Source organism: Triticum aestivum, chromosome 1D (genome assembly GCF_018294505.1).
Source record: "Triticum aestivum cultivar Chinese Spring chromosome 1D, IWGSC CS RefSeq v2.1, whole genome shotgun sequence".
In the NCBI taxonomy this organism is placed as follows: Eukaryota; Viridiplantae; Streptophyta; class Magnoliopsida; order Poales; family Poaceae; genus Triticum; species Triticum aestivum.
This window is the reverse complement of record NC_057796.1, coordinates 114,096,730-114,114,152: the sequence shown is the minus strand read 5'-3', so window position 1 is coordinate 114,114,152 and position 17,423 is coordinate 114,096,730. Positions and strand designations below refer to the sequence as shown.

Sequence of the window (17,423 nt, the reverse complement as noted above, 5' to 3'; positions counted from 1 at the left end):
AGGGGGGGACTTGCCTGGTTGCTCTGGCAAGTAGGAGGGGTCGTCAACTCCGTAGTCGAACTGGGCAGCAGCAGCGTCGGTCTCGTAGTCTACCGGAGAGAAGAGGGGGGAAGAAACAGTAAATATAATGCAAACATAAGCATGACGATGCGTGACATGACAATGAGCGGTGCTAGGTGTGCCCTAACGCGGCAGTAGGAGGTACCGGCGAAGGGGGGAACATCCGGGAAAGTATTCCCAATGTTTCGCGTTTTCGGACAGACGGACCGGAGGGGGAAAGTTCCATGTTCGCTATGCTAGGAACGTGTGGCTGACAAACGGACTACGTATTCAGATTCGTCTCGTCGTTCTGAGCAACTTTCATGTACAAAGTTTTTCCATCCGAGCTACGGTTTATTTTATATTAAATTTTAAAGATTTAAATCATTTTTAGAATTTAATAAATTAATGCATCAGCATGACGTCAACATGACGTCAGCAATCAACGTTGACCGTTGACCTGGTCAACCTGACAGGTGGGTCCCACCTGTCAGGGGCTGTTAGCTAATTAACAATAGTTAATTAGGTTAATTAGTTATTAAGTTAATTAATCTTAATTAGTTAATATTAACAGGATTAATTAAGCTAATTAATTATCTTTATTATTTATTTATTTATTTTTATTAATTTAATTTTTTTAAATCATTTTTTTACGTTCTGGGCGCGGGGGCCCACCTGTCTGTGGCCCATAGGGGGTTCGGGCCCAGGGGCAGTGGCTCAGGGGCGCGAGGCCCCACCTGGCAGTGGCCCAGGGGCCACAGGCGGGCGCGGGCGCGGCGCGGCGCGCGCGTGCGGCGCGGGCGCGGGCGCACGAGCGTGGGCGTGGGCGACGGGCGCCCATAGCCTGCCCGGGGGAGGGCGGGGCCGTGGCCATGGCGGGGGGCTGCCGCAGCGGGGCACGAGGGCCACGGCGGGCGGAGGCGGGGCGAGCGGCGAGCGCCGTGCGAGGCGGAGGAAGTGGCCGAGCGCGGCCACGGCGGGCGCGCGTGGTCGCAGGGGGAGCCGGGGGAGGGGGTGCGCCGCCCGCAGCGACGGCACCGCGCGGTGAGCGCGGACGGGACGAGGGAGCAGCGGGACGGTGCGGCGACAAGCGTGGTTGTGGCCGCGCCGGCGCGCGCGTGCACGACGGCGCGAGGAGCTGACGCGGGCAGGGAGGAGAGAGGAGGAGAGGCCGGGGCCTCACCGGCGGTCGTGGGGACAAGGCAGTTGGGCGCGAGGGAGAGAAGGGGACGACGGCGTCGGTGGTGAAGCAGGCCGGCGAGGGAGCGCTCCGGCGACGACGTCCAGGCGCGTGGCACGGCTCGATCCGTCGGCTTCGGGGTCAGTGACGAGGCGAGGCGCCGGCGTCAAGGAGTGGGGCGGCGCGGTCGCTGGGGAGAGGTGGCGGGGTCGGGACGAGGCCGACGGGGGGCGTGGGGCGTCGGGGGCGAGCGGGGCGACGGGGTCGTCGGGGCGGCGTCACCCCGATTGGATCGGGGGAGTGGGGGAGGAGAGAGCGAGAGGGGGATCGAGGGGGAGTGGGGTGCGGTAGGTGGCTAGGGTTTGCTGGGGGGTAGATAAGGGGAGAGTGGGGGTGGGCCGGCCGGCTGGGCCTTTGCCCAGTTGAGCTGGCCAGCTGGGCCACAGTTGGCCCAGTGGGGGGCTTCTCTTTTCTTTTCTTCTATTTTCTGTTTTGCATTTCTTTTATTTATTTCTCTTTTCTGTTTTATTTTATTTAAATTATCTAGGCATTTTATAAAAATGTGTTTATTACATCATATTTACCTATCCAAAATATGGCACCTTCTGAACATTTTGTTTTAAATTTTAAAAAACTTTTATCGTTGACATTAATTTGAATTTGAATTTTTAAACGGTCTGACCTAACGGTAGGCTAGCAAAGTAACCGTGGTGATGTGGCACCATTAGCGTGGGATTACTGTAGCATGATTATCCGAGCGTTACAGTTAGATCGCTGGCAATGAGCCGTGCTGCCCGTGCACTTTCACCTCCTTAGGCCTTGTACAATGGAAGGTGCTTAGGAGAGGTGCTTAAAGAAATAAACCAGGATTTCCTTAAGCACCGGTGCTTATTTGTACAGGGTAGACGCTTAATTAAGCGTCTCTTCTATTGAAATAGGCACTGGTGTTTCAGAAAAATCCGGTTTATTTTTTTAAGCACCTCCCTAAATATCTCCCATTGTACGAGGCCTTATCTCCGAAGTGCGTAGCTCTCGGCTCACCAGGACCACACCTATACGGTTGCAGTTCGCAGGCAACGAGGCCACTGTGCTAGTCACTCACTCACATGGCTTGGCGCCTCGCAACCGGCCGCTGGTCTGCGTGAGCTGCTGGCGGCATCGCTCCAAAGCCTGCTGTTGCGGCGGCCACCCACCGAGGATCACCCACCAGCAGAAAACACCTCTTCTCATCCCGCCGTCCGCGCGTGTGCGTGCTCTGCTCGCACGCATGACATGCCTGTTCGTGCCGGCTGTCGCATGCGCTGCCCCCGCCCCCGCCGGACATAAAACCACCGGCCCAAGGTAGGGGTCACGCGTGGCGTGAGAAGCAAGGTGTCTGCTGCCAGGGCCGGAATGGACGGCGGCGCTCCCCCGGCCATCGCGCCGGACGCCGTCATCAACCTCGAGCTGTGCGTGTTCGCGCTTCCCTATTTTGTGCGCGCTTACGGTAAGGTGTTTTCAATCGATCTGACAACGTGCTTCGCCTCACTGCCGGTTTCGGTTCTGCCTGCATGCAGCGGCGACCCGACCATGTACGAGGCGTTCTGGAGGGAGGTCGGGGAGAGGTCGGCGGTGGTGATCCCGGGGTGGTCGGGGATGAGCTACTTCTCCAATGCCCAGAGCCTCTGCTGGTACCTCGACCCGGAGTTCGAGCGCGAGGTGCGCCTCGTCCACCGCCTCGTCGGCAACACCGCGGTCGACGACGGCTACCACCTCGTGGTCGGCACCGGCGCCACCCAGCTCTTCCAGGCGGCCATGTACGCCCTGTCTCCCCCCGGCGCCGAACGGCCCGTCGGCGTCGTCTCGCCGGCGCCCTACTACTCGGTAATCAAGATCAAACGATCCAAGTGCAAATTCAATTACATTCGTGGTGTGGGGTGTTTGACATGGTTATGATCTTGACGTGCGTCGTGGCGTGCTAGTCGTACCCGCCGCAGACGGACCTCCTGCTCTCGGGGTTGTACCAGTGGGCCGACGACGCCAAAGCCTTCGACGGTGACGGCCTGTCAGGATCTAACTAGAACTGACTCTGAATTCTCACGCAACAGAAGAAAATCACTCGAATTTTGGGGCAATTTTAGGGAGCAATTTCATTCACTCGAGCAAGAGTAGCTAGGGTTTCTGGCCAGCCGGAACACGGCGGCTTAAGGGCCAAGCCCAGTTACAATCCAGATGCCCTCTCCACAAGCCGGAGGCGAGCTTAAAAAGGAGTTTAGCGAGGTAAAAGATAAGACAGCGACATGTACAGTAAAACGACAAACGCGCGGTAACTTTCAAAAAGTAAGTGACACGGTAACAGCCGTCCATTCTCAGATCAACGGCTGTGATGATGATCTGGGCTGCGAAGCGGTACGAGTTACCTGCTTCCCTTGGATGGTAGATCAACGGCTGTCATTCGTCTGGGCAAATTGAATCGGTACTGTGGCATTTCTAGTGTTGTCGACAGGAGCAAGCCTGACAATTCCCCCCGACAAAGAACAGACTTGCCCTCAAGGATGGAAATCAGGAAAAAAAATTTGAATGTAAGCGGAACCCTCCCAAGTAGTGTTCTCCACGGGCAGGTTGAGCCACTTGACACGCCATTGAACCACGGGAATGCTGATATCACCTTGAACTCGAGGGATCAGCTTCCTTTCAAGTATAGCTTCAGGTTGTATCAGGATGTTTCCTTGTTCATCTAACAGTGGTAGTTTTGGGTTTGGTACTGCTTCTGGACCGAGGTGCTTCTTGAGCTGACTGACATGGAAGGTGGGATGTAGTTGACAGCCCTCAGGTAGTAGTAACCTGTAAGCCATAGTTCCAATTTTCTCCATTACTCTGAAGGGACCATAATACTTGGAATGGAGTTTCAGGTGCCTGTGGATACTTAAACTGGTGTGTCTGTATGGTTGTAGTTTAACATAGACCATGTCACCCACTGCTAGTTGTCTTTCTGATCTCTTCCTGTCAGCAAAGAATTTCATTCTTTCTTGGGCCCTGAGCAAGTTGTCTTTGATCTGTTGTGCTATTGTGTCTCTTTCCACTTGAGCTTGGTGATCATCTCCTTCTACTGGTGGGAGTACAAGTTCAGCAATCATGGGAGGAGGTCTAGCATACAAAGCCTGAAATGGTGTCATTTGCAAGGAAGTTTGGAAGGAGGTGTTGTACCACCATTCAGCCATGGAAAGCCAAGTGTGCCACTTCCTGGGATGAGCAAAAGCCATACACCTTAAATAGTTTTCCAAACACTGATTTACTCTTTCTGTCTGACCATCAGATTGAGGATGGTATGATGTGCTCATGTGCAGTTTAATCCCCATCTTGTTGAACTGGCTCTGCCAAAGGTTGCTAGTAAAAATCCTGTCTCTGTCAGTCACTATGACAGTGGGCAATCCATGTAACTTGAAGATGTTGTCAGTAAAAGCTTGAGCCACTGTTCTGACTGTTATGGGGTGTTTCATAGCTACAAAGTGAGCATACTTAGTAAACCTGTCCACCACCACTAGAATCAAGTTTTTGTGCTCAGATTTGGGTAATCCTTCCACAAAATCCATGCTGATGTGGGTCCAAGCAAAGTCAGGTACTGGAAGTGGTTGTAGCAAACCAGGATGGGGAACATGTTGTGCTTTGTTCAGTTGACAGACAGGACACTGTTGTACAAATGTTTGTACAGCTTTTCTCATTCCAGACGAAGTGAAAAGAATCTTCAGTCTGTGATAAGTGGCTCTCTCTCCAGAGTGACCACCAAGTTCAGATTTGTGGAAAGAAGTGAGCAGTGAATTCCTTAATTCATTGTTGTTGCCAATAACAATCTTGCCCTTGAATCTGAGTACTCCACTGGTAAGTGTGTAAGGGGGCTGACCAATGGGATCAATTGCTAGTTTAGTAATTAGCTCAGAACACTTAGCATCATCCTTGTAGCTGTTGACCACTTCAGTAATCCAAGTGGGAATTGCAGCACTGGAACCAAGAGCAAGGAGGGCATGTTTAACTCTAGAAAGAGCATCTGCTACTCTATTTTCCTTCCCTTTCTTATACTCCACTGTAAATTTGTATCCCATTAACTTGATGAGAAGTTTGTGTTGTACTCCTTTAGTTACTTTTTGCTCTTGGATGTACTTCAAACTCTGTTGATCAGTTATGATTATGAGGGAAGATGAAGCAAAATAATGTTTCCACTTCTTAATTGCTTCAGTGATTGCAAGTGCTTCTTTGTCATATGTGGACCAACCAGCAGCTTTAGGGCCTAGGGCTTTGCTCAAAAATGCAATAGGCTGTCCTTTTTGCATGAGTACAGGCCCAATGCCATAGCCAGATGCATCAGCTTCAAGCACAAAGGGCAAGGAAAAATCTGGTAAGGCAAGAACTGGTGTAGTGGTCATTTTGTTTTTCAATAACTGGAAGGCAGCAACTTGTTTTTCTGTCCACTGAAATGCATCCTTTTTCAGTGCATCAAACAAGGGTTTGCAGATCAGACCATAGTTTTGCACAAATCTCCTGTAATATCCTGCTAGTCCCAAGAAGCTTCTCAAGTGTGTCACATTCTGAGGTGTGGGCCAGCTCACAATAGCTTCCACTTTAGCAGGATCTGTTGAAACTCCCTTGTCAGAGATTACATACCCAAGATACTCCACCTTAGATTGTGCAAATGTGCACTTAGAAAGCTTGGCATACAGCTGATGTTTTCTGAGTGCTTCCAGCACTAAAGCTACATGTTCTAAGTGTTTCTTGTATGATTTACTGAAAATCAGAATATCATCAAAGAAAACTAGCACACACTCTCTCAACAATGGGCCCAAAACAGTCTGCATGAGTTCTGTAAATGAAGGAGGTCCATTTGTTACTCCAAAGGGCATGACCAGAAATTCAAATAGTCCAATGTGTGTGCTAAATGCAGTTTTTCCAATGTCTTCCTCTTTCATTTTGATTTGATGATAGCCACTTCTCAGATCCAGCTTGGTAAATATCTTTGCTCCATTTAATTCATCTAGGAGATCTTCTATCATTGGTATGGGGTATTTGTTTTTGATTGTGTGAGCATTGAGTTTTCTATAATCAATGCACAACCTCCAAGTCATGTCCTTTTTCTTGACCAGAATTGCAGGAGAGGAATAAGGACTATGGCTTAATATTATAATCCCTTTCTTTAGGAGATCTATGATAATTTCTTCTAAAGCATTTTTCTGATGGTGTGGCAATCTATATCCCCTTTGATTAATAACATGAGCTCCAGGCTCTAAATTGATTGCCTGGTCACAATCCCTTTTTGGAGGCAGGCCAGTAGGTTCTTCAAAAACATCCTTGTAGTTTTCAAGAACTTTGGTAATTTCAGGTTTTTGCACAGTCTCCAGAAGTGTGTCCACTTGCACAGGTTGCATCCACATTAGTGCTCCAGAGAGCATATTATCCAGTATTTTCTCCATATCTTGCAAGAGAGTGCAAGGGCTGTTGGGTAGACTCTCATCCAAGAAAGTTATTGATTCACCATTGACTAGTTTAATTCCCAAGGACATGTTTGGTAAATCAAAGGTAACAGGACAGTGTCTGTACATCCAGTCTGCTCCAAGAATTATGTCATATCCAGTGAGCTGCAAGAATATGAAACCAGACACCAGTTCAACTCCTTGGATGTTGTAGGAAGTGTTGTGGAGTGAGAAATCACTGTATAATTTTCCCCCATTTGCCACAGTCACTTGAACTTGTTTCACTGGAGTAGCAGGACACCCTGATTGTGCAGCAAGGGCAGGGGAAATGAAAGTAGTAGTACTTCCACTATCAACTAGTGCCAGTCCTACAATGTTTCCAATTTTGACTTGCAGTGTGAAAGTATGTTTCTTCTTTTCTTCAGGTATGCCAGTGGCTGCATGCATGGAGATTTTGAGTTCAGTGTTGTCAGGAGGCTCCTCTTCCACATCAGATTGTACCTCTTCTACATCAACAATGTATATGATATCAGGATTGCCAGCTTGTTCTTGCAGGGCCTGAATCTGAGATTTTTGGGACATCTTGCAAACCTGCTTGTGACCAGGGAACCAAGGTTCTCTGCACTTATAGCAAATGCCTTTCTCTCTTGCTTGTTGCGCCACCCAGCTCTTCCAGGCGGCCATGTACGCCCTGTCTCCCCCCGGCGCCGAACGGCCCGTCGGCGTTGTCTCGCGGGCGCCCTACTACTCGGTAATCAAGATCAAACGATCCAAGTGCAAATTCAATTACATTCGTGTGGTGTGGGGTGTTTGACATGGTTATGATCTTGGACGTGCGACGTGGCGTGCTAGTCGTACCCGCCGCAGACGGACCTCCTGCTCTCGGGGTTGTACCAGTGGGCCGGCGACGCCAAAGCCTTCGACGGCGACGGCCTGTCAGGATCTAACTAGAACTGACTCTGAATTCTCACGCAACAGAAGAAAATCACTTGAATTTTGGGGCAATTTTGGGGAGCAATTTCATTCACTCGAGCAAGAGTAGCTAGGGTTTCTGGCCAGCCGGAACACGGCGGCTTAAGGGCCAAGCCCAGTTACAATCCAGATGCCCTCTCCACAAGCCGGAGGCGAGCTTAAAAAGGAGTTTAGCGAGGTAAAAGAGAAGACATCGACAGGTACAGTAAAACGACAAACGCGCGGTAACTTTCAAAAAGTAAGTGACACGGTAACAGCCGTCCATTCTCAGATCAACGGCTGTGATGATGATCTGGGCTGCGAAGCGGTACGAGTTCCCTGCCTCCCTTGGATGGTAGATCAACGGCTGTCGTTCGTCTGGGCAAACTGTATCGGTACTGTGGCATTTCTAGTGTTGTCGAGAGGAGCAGGCCTGACACGGCCACATCGAGCCGGTCTGTTCGCCCAACAACCCCGACGGCGCCATCCGCGATGCCGTCCTGAGCTCCGAGTACGGCAAGGCGATCCACGACCTGGTCTACTACTGGCCCCAGTACACGCCCATCACCGGCGCCGCCGCCCACGACGTCATGCTCTTCACCATGTCCAAGGTCACCGGCCACGCCGGCGCCAGGCTCGGGGGTGGGCGCTCGTCAAGGACCGCGACGTGGCCAAGAAGATGGTCTACTTCGTGGACCAGAGCACCATCGGCGCGTCCAAGGACTCGCAGCTCCGCGCCGCCAAGATCCTCGCCGTTGTCTCCGACGCCTACGGCCCCGGCGAGGACGACACGCGGCTCCGCCTCTTCGACTTCGCGCGGCGACGCATGGGGGAGCGCTGGCGGGCCCTGCGCGCCGCCGTGGCGGCCACCGGCGCCTTCAGCCTCCCGGAGGAGACCACCGGCTACTGCAACTTCACCAAGCAAACCGTGGCAGGTTACCCCGGTACTGTACATGTAACATTCTTAATCCATGAACACGAATTCCGCCATGACTCAAATTTGCTCCGAGTTCTTCTCACCGGGCTCGCAATCGGATGCAGCATTCGCGTGGCTGCGCTGCGAGAAGGATGGCGTGGAGGACTGCGCCGAGTTCCTGCGCGGCCACAGCATCGTGGCGCGGGGCAGGGAGCAGTTCGGGGGAGACGCCAGGTGCGTCAGGGTCAACATGCTGGACAGGGACGGTGTGTTGGACCTGCTCATTCAGCGCCTCTCCTCCATAACATGATTACGAATTTACGATGAGGATGCAAAGCCAGAACTATCATGCGAACAGAATGCTTCGGATTAATTCGGAGAACAAAACGAAAACGAATGGAGAGGATTTCGATGGTCTCATCCCGCTTATAGTCTCTCTGTATATGGAATGATTGGTGCGAGTTTTTGAAGTTTAAAATTTTCCTTAAGGCTTAACTCCCAAAAATTGATTTCCTACTCCCTCCGTCTGAAATTTACAATATCGCTTAAATGAGTGTATCACTTTTGAAGAATTTCAACTCCGGCTGCTTTCTTCGCAGTGGTTTGTGTTGCAGCTACATGGTTTAGATCACTGTAGTGGGATCTTTAGTTTTATTTTTCTTCTTCTTCTTTTTTGTTGTAGGTTGTTGTAGGGCTCTGTGCATCCGTAATGTTGGTAGGACATTTCGTTGTTGCAGAGGTTGGATCTTCGTGATATTATATATTTTTTTGTCGAAAAAGAATAAGCTTGCATTCTAACTAATCCCCAAAATGTAACTACTTTTCTTCATTAACTGTTGTGGATTCCCACTTCCTTTTGCAAACTTAAACCCCATTTAAACTATCTTTCGACATTATACAAGTTCAAACGTTGCCGTAAACGATGAAAACATTTAATACTATTTAATACTTTTATTTAAATGTTTTTTTAGAAAATACGTACAAACACAACTGATAGACCAAATGAAACAAGTAGCCTAACAAAAACAACAAATGTGGTAGAGGATTAAAGAGTTATTCCCCAGAAGGTTGCCATTGATGCTCGCTCAGGTAGTCCTATAGTTGCACATGAGCTTGCCAATCTTAGAGCTGCTAATGCACTTCAAAAGAACCTATCGATTGTATTGTTATTGCATTGAGGAGTGACAAGTTCTTCAAAGGCCTCAAAATCCAAATTCATCGATTGAGAGAGACCTCTTTAGTTCTATATAACCATGTTTTGCAAGATCACATAAGTCATGATCACCACAGTGTTGTCCATGGATAATGCCAAAGCAAGCCAACAACACAACGAAAAGCTCTCTCGATATTGTTTCTCGCGGATTCGTGAGCCACCATAAAGTGAGATTTCTTCTTGCCTCCAGGGTCTAATTTGTCTTCACAAATATGAACCATGACGGGTAGATGTCATCAGCAAGGTAGTTTTAATATGCAATGGATTGTCTTTCCGCTACTCCTGCTTACCAAAATATAAGAGACACAAGTTTACATATTGCCATCATTTTGAAAGCTATGCCTACTAATATGTGGAAGTCTACGGTCAGCTCGTAATAATAGTGTCACTGTATTTAGCTTGCAAAATATTCACATCTCAGTCTATTGACAGTATAACGGAAACCCTCTCATAGTTTGCTCGGAAAGAAATCCCATATTTGGCTAGTATTTTTGTTGTCTGCTTAGGGAAGATGGTGTTGGCTGGTGTCCACAGTATTTCTTTAGAGAGCTGGTGCCTTCAGCATTGGGTGAAGAGCCGGTTGCTTTACTGACTCTAAAAACGAATACCAATAAGAACCAACTAAAATAAATAATTTTGTAGTCAGTTATCTAAGAAGAACTACCTTAAATACAATTTGACATGATAGAGAAAAATCAGAGAAAACATGTACACATAATACAATTTGACATGATAGAGAAAAATCAGAGAAAACACGTACACATGAAACGTTAAAATTATATACTATTATTCATCGTTTGCTCTATGCTATCACATCACATCCATCATTTGCTCTATGCTATACAGTTCACAAGTCTCACCTGAATATGCTCAAGATTCATCTCTCTTCACACGAGTTTGACTTTCGTGCATTCCGCAAATAACTGTTTCCTGACTCAGGTCTGGAATTGCACAAGTAACAAGTGTTTTCTGATATTGGCGACACAACTGTGCCAGGCGTCTCAGAACTGGACGTCGGCGGGTGGAAACACCGGCGATGATGGATGACAACAAGGGCCAAGGCGAGATCCAGATCGCCCAACTCAAGTTACGAAACCGTCACCCTAGGGATGAACTCAACTGTTCCTTGCTCTGTCACCCTAGGGACGGAGCAAGGAACTTCCCTGCGGCTGTGCCGTCTGACCTGGTGTGTTGACTTTTCCTTTGTAGTTGTACTCGGGGTTGTACCCATCAATTATTCATCCTTGATCTGGTTTAATTTGAATGAGATTGTGCAAATATGCATTTCACGGAACAGGAAAATGTTGGCTCAACAGTTATGGACACAGGGGCGGAGCCCATTGGGCCGTCCCGTATGCACAGGAATACGGGTCCAAATATTTGCTAGTAGTATTTATCAACTAAAAAGGCCCAGTGCATCAGGTTGGGCCAAGAGCAGTGCATCAGGGTCGGCCCTATTCGGCCACTCCTCCGGCCTGCTGCGTTACCGTGTTGGGCCAGTGCGGAAAACGCGAGCATACGCACCTCCCCTCCCGTAGCCTAATCGATCCAACTTCCTCCACTTAAAAAACTAAAAAAATCCATCCATCGATCAGGTCTGTGTAGACTAGACGCGTACAGATCCGGCCCCTCCATACGCCTCGCCCTCGCGTACACAGGCGGCGGCGGCGGCGGCGGCGGCGGCAGGGCACCGGCCGCCGGACGCCGCAGGCCACGAACCCCGAGTCCTTTGGTGATGACGCGATGCACGCGAGCGACGCCGCACGCCGTCGGCCGGTCCAGCGCTCCGTAATTTGGCAACCTTTCCAATCTTGAGTCCTCGTTTCCATGCGTATCAAAGGCCACAATGGTAACGCCTTTGTCTTACCGTTCCTAATTTTGTTTACAAACTGCAATGATTAGTCAATTATGTATAAACTAGTAACAAATAGAATAAACCACTATGTTTTGGCAAAGCATGAGACCTTTTCTAGGGTTATAACTTCTAAATTCTAATTAGGTTATATTTCATTCATTGTCAGATACAAATACTATAACTTCTAATTAGGTTATATTTCATTTATTCTCAAAAGAAAAGCATCATCACAGGATGTTCCGGAACACATAAATAGGGAAGAGGAGATTCAATATCATCCGGGCAAGAGAAAATTGATCAAACGTACTAAAGGTAATTTCCAATTTTTTAGCCATTTAAATACTTTCATGGACATTTTATTATGTTTTACTAGAAAGTTTAATTCCATTTTTATCTTGTACATTATGTGCCCTGCTGTCGGATGATGTATTCTGGAATTTCAAAATGCAAGACAACCTTTTCAAGTAATTTTGCCCCCTTTTTTTAGCATTATAGTAAACATTTTGATGGCTACATTCTGTTTTTACTCACTGCCTTCTATTACATCCGACAAAATGTGCTAGAATCTGTGAAACAAACACTTATTCAATACATCGCTGCCTGAAAATTTTACTCCTTGTTAAAGTGGTGCATCGGGTAACATTTGCTCCAGCTCCGCCCCTGTATGGACATAGACCGTTGTAGAATTATGAAAGGAAATAAATACTTCTACAATAATACTCGTAGAATTAGTCACTCAAAAATTAAAAAATCGTAGAATTAGGAAATGGCTTAACCATTCTCAGAAAAAAAAGGAAATGGCTGCTCTTTTTTTAATGGCTTAACCAGATTAATTGGTTGAGCCGAACCAAGTCACCAGTTCGGTCTCTTCCCCACGCAGGCACCCGGCCCGTCTGGAAACATGGCGCTGCCACGCCACCGCCGCTCGCCGCCGGCGCTTCCAAACCACCTCCTCGAGGAAATCTTCGGCAGGTGGGAAACAGCAGCGACGATGGATGATGACAAGGGCCAAGGCGAGATCCAGATCGCCCAACGCAAGTTACGAAAAGGTCACCCTACGGACGAACTTAACTGTTCCTTGCTCTGTCACCCTAGAGACGGAGCAAGGAACTTCCTTGCGGTTGTGCTGTCTTGCCTGATGCGCTGACTTTTCCTATGCAATTGTACTCGAGGATGTACCTATCAATTATTCATCCTTGATTTGGTAATTTGAACGAGATTGTCCAAATATGCATTCCTTGAAACAGAAAAATATTGGGCTCAACAGTTATGGACATAGACCGTTCTAGAATTATGAAAGGAAACGAGTACTTCTACAATAATACTCGTAGAATTAGTCCCTCAAAAAAAAAATCTCGTAGAATTAGGAAATGGCTTAACCGTTCTCAGATTAAAAAAGAGGAAATGGCTTAACCAGATTAGCTGGTTGAGCCGAACCAAGTCACCAGTTCGGTCTCTTCCCCACCCAGGCACCCGGCTCGTCTGGAAACATGGCGCTGCCACGCCACCGCCGCTCGCCGCCGGCGCTTCCAGACCACCTCCTCGAGGAAATCTTCTCTCGCCTCCCTCCCAGCGAACCCTCATGCCTCCTCCGCGCCTGCCTCGTCTGCAAGCACTGGCGCGACATCATCTCCGCCCCCAGCTTCCTCCGCCACCTCCACGCGCACCGCCGGGCACCCAAGATGCTAGGGTTCCTCCAGCACTCGGAAGGTGATGAGTATCTCCCCGTCTACGTGCCCACCTCCCCCTACTCCTTCCCCGTCCCCGACCCCCCCGCCTGGCACGTCCTCGGTTACCGGCACGGCCGCGCCGTATTCGTCTCCGAGACTACCGACCGGGAGCTCCTCGTCTGGGAGCCGTTCACAGGCAACCGGTGGAGCGTGCCGGTACCCACGGAACTCAACATCGGGCACTCCAACGCCACCGTGCTCTGTGCGGCGGAGGGGTGCGACCATCTCAACTGCCACGGGGGGCCCTTCCGCATTGTCTTGGTGTTCACCAGCCCCTTCGACGAGGAAACAGAGTGGGTCACGTCGGCGTGCCAATACTCGTCGGAGACCGGCGCCTGGGGTGAGGTGGCCTTGGCCTGGCCCTGGTGCGATGGCTTTTCCTTGCTCTGTGAGAATCCTGGCCTGCTCGTGGGGAATTCTCTGCTCTACTTCCTGTTCCTTGATGGGCACATCCTCGAGTACAACTTGGCTGAGCATGTCCTCAATGTGATCGACCCACCGGAACCGGACATTGATGCTGCATTCTCGCAGAGAGTTATGCTGGTTCAGGCGGAGGATGGTGGGCTGGGAATTGCTAAAGCTGATGACGATGGGTGGAATCATCTCTACCTCTGGTCAAGGAAGGTCAGTGAAGGAGGTGATGCAGAATGGGTGGAGTGCCCGTTCATGTACCTCGGCGATTCGCTTCCATTTGCTGCTAGGTCGTCGTCCTCAAGAATAACAGTGTTTCTGATGGGCTTTGTCGAGGGAGTGAATACCATTTTGGTGAGCACGGATGATGGCTTCTTTTCAATCGAGCTCCAGTCCAAGCGGGGGAGGAAGATGTGCAAGGACTACCCTTTGGTTCCAGTTGTCAGCTCCTACTCTACACTCCGGGTACCTCAAGTTGATCACGATGGCCTGGGCTCTCCGGACTTCAATGGTGAGTCAGATGATGAGGAGTGGGAGTGGGAAGCACTAAGGCAGGCAGAGTCGCTGTTTTACAGTGGGTCCAGGGCCATCAAGGAGGGGGACTTTGTTGCCGCTGTTGATTGCCTCAGCCGCGTCCTGGCGATCAGGTTAGAATTCTGCTCCCAATCACGCCGAAGGCATGCGAAGGATTGTAGGGAAAAGCATCCAATTAGTTCAGTCCTGTTATGGATTTGTTATTGTTTACATGTGTCCTTATGTTTTGTAGTTTGAGAGATGATCTTGATAGGTTTCGGATGTTATACGCATGGAAAGGTGGTTACCAAACGGTCGTTTAGGCTTCCTGTGTCAACAGCTACCTTGATGGAGTTTGTTGGGGTGTTAGGGACTAGTGAGTGCCTAGTTTTTATTTGATAGCAATATCTGGAAATTTGGATCTGGCCATCATTTGTTATGATTTCTGAACTGCGAAAGAGCATCAATTCAAAATGCAATTGCTTAGATAAGAGTTATCCTATTCGGTAAATCTGTCTGCCTCTGGAGTACTGACTAGTTGCAAATGTTTCATTTTTTTTCGACAAAGGTTGCAAATGTTTCATAGCAGTGAGGTTTATCTATATGCTTTCTTACAAATTGTATTCAAAATGCAATCGCTATAAAAGGCAGCAAACAGTGAAAATAATTACTCCCTCCCTTCACAAATATAAGATGTTCTAACTTTTTTCTGAATCAAATGTAGATAAACACATTTTAGTGTGTTTTTTCACTCATTTCAGTCCGTATGTAGTCCATATTGAAATATCTAAAACATCTTATATTCGTGAACGGAGGGAGTACTAGTTAGCACATTCTGTCATCTAAATATTCAGTGGAGCAATCGGGGTGTTTAGTTCTGATTATACCACTCTATCTCAGATTACATTCTGTTCTATGGAAGTATCTTATAACCTCAACAATGACAAATCTACTCCTTTGTTGTCACCTAGGGTTGCACATTATGGTGAACTTGCTCCGGAATGTGCTAGCGTGTATTACAAATATGGACGTGCCTTCCTATGGAAAGCTCAGAAGGCAACTAATCCTCTGGGAAACCTTCCCGAGAAGGGTACAATCAGCAAAGCTCAGAGTGAAGAACGTATATCTTTATGCCTTTACCCCCTAGACAGTCATATATAAGATATATTACACTTTGTATCTGTATAGTTAATTACAATCTCCTGATCACAAGCTTTTCTTTCCTGCTAAATTTACATAACGATAATGTACCCATGTGTTTGCAAACTAGATGGTCTCGTATGGAACCTGGACTTGTTTACCGTTTGGACTCATCTCTTGAATTGTCATTGTTTGGTAGGAGGCCATTTTGTCAAATTGTTTTGCTCATTGTTGTTACATATGGTGCAAGTCAAGGTTATGCTATAAATAGTTGATGATCTTACAGAAAGCGATAATACTTTTAATGCTAAAAGAGCTTGTTTATGGGTTGTCCATATTTTGGAGTTGTGTATGGTGCCATGTGCCAGCTATTTTTATTTTATTTTTGTGCCTCTCGACACACTTGGAATGGCCAAATGGAAATGCCAGATTAAACAGATATGGATACTTGAATCACTGGCTTCATTCATTGCCTTGTATTTAGCTGTCTAACCAATGTACTTGCGTGTGCTAACTTATACAACATAGAAGTTTCACCTTTTTGCAATTATATATGGTACATGAGTTATGCAGTAATGTAATGTGGGTATTTCTTGTCTCACATTTCTATCAGAATTTTAGCTAATGTATATTTACTTATTTAGATGGACCACTGTATTGCTCAATGGTATGTTATACTGGTTAAGTTGGATGATTTAAGCATATGCATGCATCTCATTGTTTTCTATTGCTGTTTATTGTTTCACAAACAGTCCACCACTAGTATAATTGATCTTCTAGTTCAATGTGCTTTTCTTCCTGCCATGGTTTAACTTCATACTGATATACTCGTTGAGCAGGGGAAAACTCAAATGGCGAAGATCAGGAGGATAGGAAGGGATACAATGAGATGGCAGGCGCTGGAGATGTTTCTGATGTGGATCTTGCTGGGAAAATGTTAGATACTGCAAGAGTAATAATGGAAAAGAGCACAGACAACACTGTGGAGATATCAAGAATCCTTTCTGCTCTCACTGAAGTCTCCATGGAAAAGAGAAAAAGGTAGTTTTCGTTATCTTGGTTACTCGTCATTTAACTGGCAACTGGTCTTGATACTAATGTCACCAATTTTATTTGCAGAGGAATTAATTAGATAAATCACTCGGTGAAAGTTTTAGCCATCCTGGAGCATTTACCTAACTGCATTCTGTTTGCGGTATGAAATTGTCAATCGTCTGTCATATAGCAGTACTATTTGCATCCTTCCGGAGGTGGGTCTCTGTGGTTTTAGGGGTACTAAATTTTCAGTTAGATACTTGCTGGTATCTTGTAGATTTGGTTGGTCTTCCTGTTGCTTATCCCCCTTAAATCAGTCCTAGGAGGACTCCTTGCACCTGCTTGGTCTTGGAGCTGTCTCCATTATGTAAACCGTGTATACAGAACCAGAAAAGTGGCAAGGAGGCTCAGAAATTCCACTTGAGAAGATGAGATAAAGATCATTACCGACATCATATCCCGCATGAATCTAATGGTGTATTGTGAACAAAGATGCCGGTTTTTTCCTTCTCTGATTCATCTTGCAGACCTGGAGCAAGCAGCCTCAACCCCAAAGCTATGCCACAGACGAGATCATGAATTGTTTTGACTCGGCTTACATATTTCCTGATCATCATTCATATGTACTCTAGAAGGTTATAGCAGCTAGATAAATGTTCTGAAATTGGCAGGATATGCCTTGCCACTGTTCCCTTGGAACTCGACTATATATACAAGTAATGTAGCTAGATAAAAAGTTGCCGACGTTCAGTATTCTCCATGAGCAGGAAGTTATCTGATTGCTTGGTAATTTTAGCTCACAAGGCGGTGACACTGTTCATTGTTTGCAAGGAGTCCGCTGTCTTTGAGTGCCACAGACATGATCCCAAGCGACGGGCACCGAAGGGATCTCTACTTCTAAAGAGGTAGTTGGTACGTCGTTTTGTTTCTCGATCGATCGAACCTTCCCTCCACCGATTTTTATCGAACAAAGAAGTCTCCAGCCGCTCCAATTTTTTC

General features: G+C 47.6%; 1 protein-coding gene, 1 long non-coding RNA gene and 1 pseudogene across 3 annotated transcripts; all 3 read left to right on the top strand.

Annotated features, from left to right (window-relative positions):
* The first annotated feature begins 2,296 nt into the window (after positions 1 to 2,296).
* LOC123180656 (tryptophan aminotransferase-related protein 2-like) lies at positions 2,297 to 9,211 on the top strand (annotated as a pseudogene).
* A 2,167-nt stretch (positions 9,212 to 11,378) lies between these two features.
* Positions 11,379 to 12,063, top strand: LOC123166465 (uncharacterized). 2 transcript variants are annotated; one of them, XR_006483557.1, is made up of 2 exons: positions 11,379 to 11,589; positions 11,829 to 12,063. It is a non-coding gene; the product is annotated as an uncharacterized lncRNA (long non-coding RNA). The 2 variants fall into 2 exon arrangements; XR_006483556.1 differs by having other exon boundaries at positions 11,813 to 12,063.
* Positions 12,064 to 13,018: 955 nt separating this feature from the next.
* Positions 13,019 to 16,845, top strand: LOC123180654 (uncharacterized). The gene is made up of 4 exons (XM_044592738.1): positions 13,019 to 14,383; positions 15,221 to 15,369; positions 16,229 to 16,430; positions 16,509 to 16,845. The coding sequence occupies exons 1-4, from the start codon at positions 13,086 to 13,088 to the stop codon at positions 16,519 to 16,521; spliced, it is 1,662 nt and encodes a 553-aa protein (XP_044448673.1). The 5' UTR covers positions 13,019 to 13,085; the 3' UTR covers positions 16,522 to 16,845.
* Positions 16,846 to 17,423: the final 578 nt, after the last annotated feature.